The 10,000-nt window shown below is 43.2% G+C and overlaps 2 protein-coding genes across 2 annotated transcripts in view; one reads left to right on the top strand and one right to left on the bottom strand.

The window, feature by feature from the left end:
- The window catches only part of LOC113524652 (achaete-scute homolog 5), a 4,065-nt gene extending 534 nt beyond the window's left edge, over positions 1-3,531 (bottom strand). Inside the window, exons 1-2 of the mRNA XM_034314391.2 lie at positions 3,371-3,531; positions 1-865 (exon numbers count right to left, since the gene is read on the bottom strand). The exon at positions 1-865 is cut by the window's left edge and continues 534 nt beyond it. Coding sequence (XP_034170282.1) covers positions 1-525 — 525 coding nt within the window. The 5' untranslated portion in view covers positions 526-865; positions 3,371-3,531. The remainder of the gene's footprint in view (positions 866-3,370) is intronic.
- Positions 3,532-9,243: 5,712 nt separating this feature from the next.
- pparda (peroxisome proliferator-activated receptor delta a) overlaps positions 9,244-10,000 on the top strand; it is a 15,652-nt gene continuing 14,895 nt past the window's right edge. Inside the window, exon 1 of the mRNA XM_034314382.2 lies at positions 9,244-9,603. The gene's annotated coding sequence lies outside the window, so the exon portion shown is untranslated. The remainder of the gene's footprint in view (positions 9,604-10,000) is intronic.

Genomic DNA, 10,000 nt, shown 5'->3' with positions numbered 1-10,000 from the left:
GCCGTGTGCAGGAGAGGAAGTGATGGAGATCTCACGTGGACTGTGTTCCTCCTCGGTGTGCACATCCTCCACTGGATCCTCACGCTCCTCCACGAGCCGCTGCAGATGCTTGATGTAGCGTATGGCCGCTCGTAGCGTCTCCACTTTGCTCATGCGCTTGTCTGCGGCGGCTCCGGGAAGGTGCTCGCGCAGTTTGGCGTAGCCCTGATTGACGCATTTCACACGCTGCCGCTCTCTCTCGTTACGCTTCTGAATGAAGGCGGGCTCGAGCGCGCACTCGTACACGCCGAAGCGCCCGTGGTACGGACCGAGGTACGGCACGAGCGGCGCGCCAGCACCAGGATAGGAGGCGTCATAGAGGCGTGGCTCTGTGGTGCGCGGGTAGATGAGCAGCGGGAGCGCGTGGCGGAGATGCGCCGGGTGGAACTGCGCGTGAGCGCGCTTCAGAGAGTGACCAGCAGAGGGCGACACCACACCGTAGGGGCAGTAATGCTCAGAGAGCGGGCGAGAGAAAGCAGAGTCCATGATGCGCTGAGGTTGAATCTCAAATCAAATAAAAAGCTAATAACCGCGCTCTCGCAGCAACGCTGCTGTTACACAGAGTTTAACCTCAACAGGAAGCTGTGATGCAATGAGCACCACTGTAACACAACAAAGAGTCCTCACATCATCTTCATCTTCATCATCATCATCATCATCATCATCACTACACACTCAGTGTGTTTATCAGAGCAGAGCTGATGGAGCCTTCAGTGAGGTGCAACAGTGACTCCATCTTCATCATCATCATTATAATCATCATCTTTCCATGGTTGTGTAGATGAGCTTTGTGTACTCCTTTCATCTCATTCTTCCAAACATGACACTGTAGAGCAGACATGAGAGATTGTTATTAGTAGTTGTATTAATAATAATAATAATAATAATAATAATAATAATAATAATAATAACAACACTATTATAGGCCTTAAACCTGTATCTAGTGTTAATGCTAATAATGTCATTAGTGTTAGTTATTAATGTTATTAATGTTATTAGTGTTATAGTAATTAATGTTATTAATGTTATTAATGTTATTAGTGTTATAGTAATTAATGTTATTAATGTTATTAGTGTTATAGTAATTAATGTTATTAGTGTTATTAATGTTATAGTAATTAATGTTATTAGTGTTATAGTAATTAATGTTATTAGTGTTATTAGTGTTATAGTAATTAATGTTATTAATGTTATTAGTGTTATAGTAATTAATGTTATTAGTGTTATTAATGTTATAGTAATTAATGTTATTAGTGTTATAGTAATTAATGTTATTAATGTTATTAGTGTTATAGTAATTAATGTTATTAATGTTATTAGTGTTATAGTAATTAATGTTATTAGTGTTATTAATGTTATAGTAATTAATGTTATTAGTGTTATAGTAATTAATGTTATTAGTGTTATTAGTGTTATAGTAATTAATGTTATTAGTGTTATTAGTGTTATAGTAATTAATGTTATTAGTGTTATTAATGTTATAGTAATTAATGTTATTAGTGTTATAGTAATTAATGTTATTAGTGTTATAGTAATTAATGTTATTAATGTTATTAGAATTTTGGCCATTTTGTCTCACGCTCACAGACTCACTCAGATCTAACGACACTTCTTACGCCTTAAAGTTTATATGGTGTGAGAATAACACTGACACAAACATACCAGTATACAGAGCTATATGGTGTGTGTGTGTGTGTGTGTGTGTGCGTGTGTGTGTGTCTGTGTGTTTATGAGTTATTAATGAGAGTGATATGAGTGTGGCGTTGAGGTGATCACTGAGATTAAAGCTGCAGCATCAGTACAGTGATTCCACCCAATAATCTCGTAATGAGACTGTTAATCCTTCTGACAGGTGAGGAATTCCCCTTCTCTCTCTCTCTCTCTCTCTCTCTCTCCCTCTCTCACACACACACACACACACACACAAACAGACTCACACTGAGGTCAGAGGGTTTATCAGCACAGGAGTGTATTTAGTAAATATATCGTGAACAGCAGCAGATTTACATCGTTGCTCTGTCACGTTGTCACTCAGTCACTCTGGGACTTGATCACTCTCGGTCACTTATTCACTCTCCTTCTGTCACTCTGTCACTCTGTCGAGTTAATCACTCTCTCTCTCGATCACTCTCTCACTCTGTCGAGTTAATCACTCTCTCTCTCGATCACTCTCTCACTCTGTCGAGTTAATCACTCTCTCTCTCGATCACTCTGTCACTCTGTCGAGTTAATCACTCTGTCACTAGATCACTTGATCACCACCACACATTGCACTTTTCATGTGTTATTGAATCAGAATCTTCCTTAGAGAACTTTAGAGAATACAGGACGAGGCGGAGGACGAGGCGGAGGACGAGGAGGAGGACGAGGCGGAGGACGAGGAGGAGGACGAGGCGGAGGACGAGGCGGAGGACGAGGAGGAGGACGAGGAGGAGCTGGAGACCCATAATGAAAATCCAGGTTCGTTATGTTCTTATATTAGAGCATTTCAGTGCAATTATCTTATTTATAACAAGCCCACTGACCATGTGACAGCTTTACCTCTCACTGTTACAAAGCGCTGGCACTGGAGACTCCTTCCATCAGTGTTACATACAAGTCTCTTAGAGCAAACTTCACCATATCAACAATTATACACGCTTTTAAATCAGTTTATGTGAAGTGTCCGCTGTACACGTCCCTGTGAATGAGCTGTTGCTATGGAAACGATAACGTATTAGAACGAGTGCATTAATATAAACCTGTGATCTGCAGCTGCACTACTGTCAGAGCTGCTGTTATAGACAATTAATCAACACCTTCTGACCAATCAGAGTCCAGAATTCAGTAGCACATATAAAATAAAGTAACACCTGCTAGCCAATAAGGAACAAGAATTTTTGTGACAAGTATAACCTACCCATACGCTCCTCTCTCTCTCTCTCTCTCTCTCTCTGTCTCTCTCTGTCTCTCTCTCTCTCTGTCTCTCTCTCTCTCCGTCTCTCTCTCTCTCTCTGTCTCTCTCTCTCTCTCTCTGTCTCTCTCTCTCTCCGTCTCTCTCTCTGTCTATCTCTCTCTCCGTCTCTCTCTCTCTCTCTGTCTCTGTCTCTCTCTCTCTCTCTCTCTCTCTGTCTCTGTCTCTCCGTCTCTCTCTCTCTCTCTGTCTCTCTCTCTCTCTGTCTCTCTCTCTCTCTCTCTCTCTCTGTCTCTCTCTCTCTCCGTCTCTCTCTCTCTCTCCGTCTCTCTCTCTGTCTCTCTGTCTCTCTCTCTCTCTCTGCTCAATACATTATAAAGAATGAGATGGAAGACTGTGTAACTGTCAGGTGTGTGATGTGTAGGAGCTGTTGCTCACCTGTACAGGTGTGTAAGAAGATGCTGCAGTCCATCAAGATTCACAAACATCTACTGTCTCTCTGTCTCTCCACTCACACTCACATGCTCATACACACACACACAATCACACACACAATCACACACACTCACAAACAGACGTACACCTGAGCGATGTTAAAATGGCACAGGTGAGCTGATCGTCTTCTCTTTACTACCTCAGACGCCCCGCCTCAGACTGGGCGTGTACAGTTCAGAGGAATCTGTGTGTGTGTGTGTGTGTGTGTGTGTGTGTACAGTAGTTGTGAATTTCAAAGGGAGGATGAAGCAGAGGAAGTGGAGTGAGATGGAGTGTGTTTTGGGTTAGAAGCTGGAATTAGAGCTCAGTGTTGACTGGCTGAAGTGGAACAGCTGCAAACACTAATTAACATCTGCTCATGCTACAGATATACTGCAACTACACTACACAAACACTACACAAACACTACACAAACACTACACAAACACTGCAACTACACTACACAAACACTGCAACTACACTACACAAACACTACACAAACACTACACAAACACTACACAAACACTGCAACTACACTACACAAACACTGCAACTACACTACACAAACACTACACAAACACTACACAAACACTGCAACTACACTACACAAACACTACACAAACACTACACAAACACTGCAACTACACTACACAAACACTGCAACTACACTACACAAACACTACACAAACACTGCAACTACACTACACAAACACTACACAAACACTGCAACTACACTACACAAACACTACACAAACACTACACAAACACTGCAACTACACTACACAAACACTGCAACTACACTACACAAACACTACACAAACACTACACAAACACTGCAACTACACTACAGCTACACTACACAAACACTACACAAACACTACACAAACACTGCAACTACACTACACAAACACTGCAACTACACTACACAAATACTACACAAACACTACACAAACACTGCAACTACACTAAACAAATACTACACAAATACTGCAACTACACTACAGCTATACTACACAAATACTACACAAATACTACAGATACACTACAGCTTTACTATACCATTATTGGAGCTTTTATATGAAGCTAAAGGGAACATTTGACTAGTGTCACACTTTACCCATCAGCAGGAAGACTGTGTGTGTGTGTGTGTGTGTGTGTGTGTGTGTGTGTGTGTCTCTTTGAAGGTGATAATGTGCGTTTGTGGAGATTCGGATCAAACCGTTTCCCTGATTAGAGAACAGACGGTGGATTTAGATCAGTGTGACTCCACCTTCACCAAACGCTCATTAAACTCACTCAGATCCTGCACTAATCACAGCGTGTGGCCTCATAATGCTTTATTCCTCTAACGCTGTGTGTGTGTGTGTATGAGTGTGTGTGTGTATGTATGAGTGTGTGTGTATGTGTGTGTATGTGTGTGTATGTGTGTGTATGTATGAGTGTGTGCGTGTGTGTGTGTGTGTGTGTGTGTATGTATGTGTGTGTGTGTCTGTCTAACGGACATTCACAGTTTCCTCCTCTGGCTTTCCGACTGTCTCTCATTTACAGAGAGGAAGGACAACAAAGAAAGAGAGATAAATAATGGGCCAGTCTCTGGAACTGTGAGTGTGTGTGAGTGTGTGTGAGTGTGTGTGTGTGTGTGTGTGTGTGAAAGTGCTTCACAGACCATGTCTGGTTTCAGACAGCACTTGTATCAGGTCACATGGAGAGGATCCACATGTTCTCCGCCAGAGTTCCTCAAGGCTCAGTGCTCTCTCTTCTCTTCTCTTCTCTTCTCTCCTCTCCTCTTCTCCTCTCTCCTCTCCTCTTCTCCTCTCCCCTCTCCTCTTCTCTTCTCTTCTCTTCTCCTCTCCCCTCTCCTCTCCTCTTCTCTTCTCTTCTCTTCTCTTCTCTTCTCTTCTCTTCTCTTCTCTCCTCTCCTCTTCTCTCCTCTTCTCTTCTCCATTAAACTCTTCTTCTCACTCCCACCTTCACGTGTTCACGTTTCTCACTCCCACCTTCACGTGTTGACGTTTCTCACTCCCACCTTCACGTGTTGACGTTTCTCACTCCCACCTTCACGTGTCCAGAATTATTCTTATGTCTTCAGGTCAGTATCTAAAGCTGAATTCCTGTAGAGAACCTTGCCCTGATCTCGCAGTCTCCTTTGAGAACTTGTGTGTGTTCAGTTGTGTAAAGTTGACTCTTCATGCAGGTTCTTCTGATAAATCATCAGCGGCGTTTGATTATTTCGCTTGCAGGACGACTCTCAGGAGTTCAGTCAAGCATCATCTCCAGACCTGACTCCTGACTGGGGAAGTTCTCACCTCATCAGGTTCTTACAGCCGACACACTTCGTATCTTTAGACTCACACTCATGTAGCCCCCTAATGTCCAACCCGCTAACCCTCCTGGCCAACAGGAACATTTATTTTTTCAAATAAAAGTTTTTGGAAAATCAACAAATAAGTAAATCAAATGTTTTCTTAGCTGATATCAGAGGACACCTGATACCCTCCGACTCAGAGCTCTCTCACGTCTCTATCATCATAATGCCATCCATTTCTCTACCAGCGTGTCAGACCAGGTGTATGTTAGGATGACGTGATGGCTTTATATCACACACACACACACACACACACACACACACACTTGTGCATGTGTTTTGCCGGACGTGCCTCTTCTCTCTGCTGATGGATCTCTGCTTTTCTAGTGTGGTTTTGGCTTTGAGGAGGGTGTGTGTGTGTGTGTGTGTGTGTGTGTGTGTGTGTGTGTTTCCCGGAGGTTAGCTCATCCAAAACTCAGCCTGACAAGGTGCAGACAGGAAACATTGATTCTCTTACCTGAGCCCAGCTGAACACTCAAACATGAACTCACATTCAGGCAAACAAACACACTCAGGTGAACACACACTCAGGTAAACACACACTCAGGTGAACACACACTCAGGTAAACACACACTCAGGTAAACACACACTCAGGTAAACACATACTCAGATAAATAAACACACAGCTAAACACACATTCAGATAAACACAAACTCAGATGAACGCACACTCAGGTAAACACACACTCAGGTAAACACACACTCAGGTAAACACACACTCAGGTGAACACACACTCAGGTAAACACACACTCAGGTAAACACACACTCAGGTGAACACACACTCAGGTAAACACACACTCAGGTAAACACTGACTCAGGTGAACACACACTCAGGTGAATACACATACAGCTAAACACACACTCAGGTGAACACACACAGCTAAACACACTCAGGTGAACACACACTCAGGTAAACACATTCAGGTGAACACACACTCAGGTAAACACATTCAGGTGAACACACACTCAGGTGAACACAGACACAGGTAAACACACACTCAGGTAAACACACACTCAGGTGAACACACACTCAGGTAAACACACACTCAGGTAAACACACTCAGGTGAACACACACTCAGGTAAACACACACTCAGGTGAACACAGACACAGGTAAACACACACTCAGGTAAACACACACTCAGGTAAACACACATTCAGGTGAACACACACTCAGGTAAACACATTCAGGTGAACACACACTCAGGTAAACACACTCAGGTGAACACACACTCAGGTAAACACATTCAGGTGAACACACACTCAGGTAAACACACACTCAGGTGAACACACACTCAGGTGAACACACACTCAGGTAAACACACACAGGTGAACACACACTCAGGTGAACACACACTCAGGTAAACACATACAGGTGAACACACACTCAGGTAAACACACTCTCAAGTGAACACACACTCAGGTAAACACACACTCAGGTGAACACATTCAGGTGAACACACACTCAGGTGAACACACACTCAGGTGAACACATTCAGGTGAACACACACTCAGGTAAACACATTCAGGTGAACACACACTCAGGTAAACACACTCAGGTGAACACACACTCAGGTGAACACACACTCAGGTAAACACACACTCAGGTGAACACACACTCAGGTAAACACACACTCAGGTGAACACACACTCAAGTGAACACACACTCAGGTGAACACACACTCAGGTGAACACATTCAGGTGAACACACACTCAGGTAAACACACACTCAGGTAAACACACACTCAGGTAAACACACTCAGGTGAACACACACTCAGGTAAACACACACTCAGGTAAACACACTCAGGTGAACACATTCAGGTGAACACACACTCAGGTAAACACACACTCAGGTAAACACACACTCAGGTAAACACACTCAGGTGAACACACACTCAGGTAAACACACACTCAGGTAAACACACTCAGGTGAACACACACTCAGGTGAACACACACTCAGGTGAACACACTCAGGTAAACACATACAGGTGAACACACACTCAGGTAAACACACTCTCAAGTGAACACACACTCAGGTAAACACACACTCAGGTGAACACACACTCAGGTAAACACATTCAGGTGAACACACACTCAGGTAAACACACTCAGGTGAACACACACTCAGGTAAACACACACTCAGGTAAACACACTCAGGTGAACACACACTCAGGTAAACACACACTCAGGTAAACACACTCAGGTGAACACACACTCAGGTGAACACACACTCAGGTAAACACATTCAGGTGAACACACACTCAGGTGAACACACACTCAGGTGAACACACACTCAGGTAAACACATTCAGGTGAACACACACTCAGGTGAACACACACTCAGGTGAACACACACTCAGGTAAACACACACTCAGGTGAACACACACTCAGGTAAAGTGAATTCAGGTGTGTTTGTGTTTCCATTCAGCTTTTTTGCCTGGATGAAGGTAGAAATTCAGTAAAAATGTTTCATCACTTTAGTGGTTTTAGTTTCTTCCTGTTTCCTGCTGAAGCTGCAGTTAATCCGTTATTTCCTTTTATTTAAAGGTTAAACTGATGAACGTGTGAGCTGCTCAAACCCGGAAACTTCATAACAAACTTTTACATTTTAAAATAAAGTGTATGTTGTTCTGCACAAAGTATTGGCCCCCCTCTGCCCCGCCCTTCAGTGTAAAGCCAGATGTTACAGTGTGGAAGAGAGGAAGGTGAAGCTGATGAGATGAGTGTGGAGCTCCTCAGGCTGTGTATGGCTGAGTGAAGAGCTCCCCCTGGTGGTGCGGCTCAGAGTCACTTTCACACACACTCCTGCTCTCCTCTACATTTCAGTGTGTTTGCTGCTTTGATTCAGGTGAACACACACTCATGAACTTCATGAACAATTAAACACACAAATGAATTAATAGAGAAGAAAAGATTCATAACTTCTGCAGAATGTAAAACAATTTTAAACATAATTCTGGATTTGGGATTCACGTGAGCATAATTAGCACAAAATATTCTACAAACATTATTATGATCTAATCGTCAGGAATTTCTATTTCTATTTCTATTTACGTCAGAGGTGGACTTAGCACTGGGTAAAGGTAGACGACCGCCTTGGGCCCCCAGAAGCCAAGGGCCCCCTAAAAATGCAAATTCTATATATTTTTAATGATTAATGCTAAATAATGTGTTCTGAAAATGTAAATATTGATGTTTGCAGTTGAATAGGGCCCCTTTCCTGGATTTTTCCCAGAAACTCGAATCACTAAATCCCTGATTTGTGTTTCTGGTTACATTTTTATGCTCGTCAGATCATTAAACAGGGTCTTTTTCATTGCATTTATATGTTTAATATAAGCTCGAATCCTTTGTGTGCCTTTAAAACATGAATGAAGAGACCCAAGGCTGATGACGACAGCACTCCACGCTACGCGCTTCCGGTGACGTCACGGCAGCCCGCAGCCCGTCGCGTGATCCAAACAGATTAGAGCTCAGAGTTAAAGCTGCAGAGACGCAGAGCGCATCAGTCTGCAGATCCTCCACTTTCCTCCACTTTCCTCCACTTTCCTTCACTTTCCTCTGCTTTCCTTCTGCTTTCCTTCTGCCCTGTAACTCTGCTGAGGAGAAACAACCCGCTTTAACACTTTCCTTCATTCATTTCACTTTTCTTCTGGGGTTTTCTGTTTGTGTTCAGTGGCAGCGGAGACAAAGTGAAAAACTAACAAACCTGACACACGGAGGACTGGGACTGTGTGTGTGTGTGTGTGTGTGTGTGTGTGTGTGTGTGTGTGTGTGGAATTAGACATGATGGTGGATAAACACACACACTCCTGATCCACACAGCAGGTAAGCAGCAGCTCAGAAACACAGCGACTGTTTTTATTCCTTTAACATTTATTTACAAACGAACACTTCTGTAGTGTGTGTGTGTGTGTGTGTGTGTGTGTGTGTGTGTGTGTGTGTGAGTGTGTGTTTGTTCTTTGCTGTTCATGTGTTAGGATTAAAGAGTGAAGTTTTATGCGCTCGTTTCTTTATGTATGTGATTTATTTTAATGTCAGCTGTAGTGTGTGTGTGAGTGTGTGTGTGTGAGTGTGTGTGTGAGTGAGTGTGTGTGAGTGAGTGTGTGTGTGTGTAGAGTTTAATGTCAGCTGTAGTGTGTGTGTGAGTGTGTGAGTGTGTGAGTGTGTGAGTGTGTGTGAGTGTGTGTGAGTGTGTGTGTAGAGTTTAATGTCAGCTGTAGTG

The sequence above is a fragment of the Pangasianodon hypophthalmus genome, chromosome 20, assembly GCF_027358585.1.
Source record: "Pangasianodon hypophthalmus isolate fPanHyp1 chromosome 20, fPanHyp1.pri, whole genome shotgun sequence".
Lineage (NCBI taxonomy): Eukaryota > Metazoa > Chordata > Actinopteri > Siluriformes > Pangasiidae > Pangasianodon > Pangasianodon hypophthalmus.
Note: the sequence above shows the minus strand (reverse complement) of the source record. Positions and strands in the feature narration are given on the sequence as shown.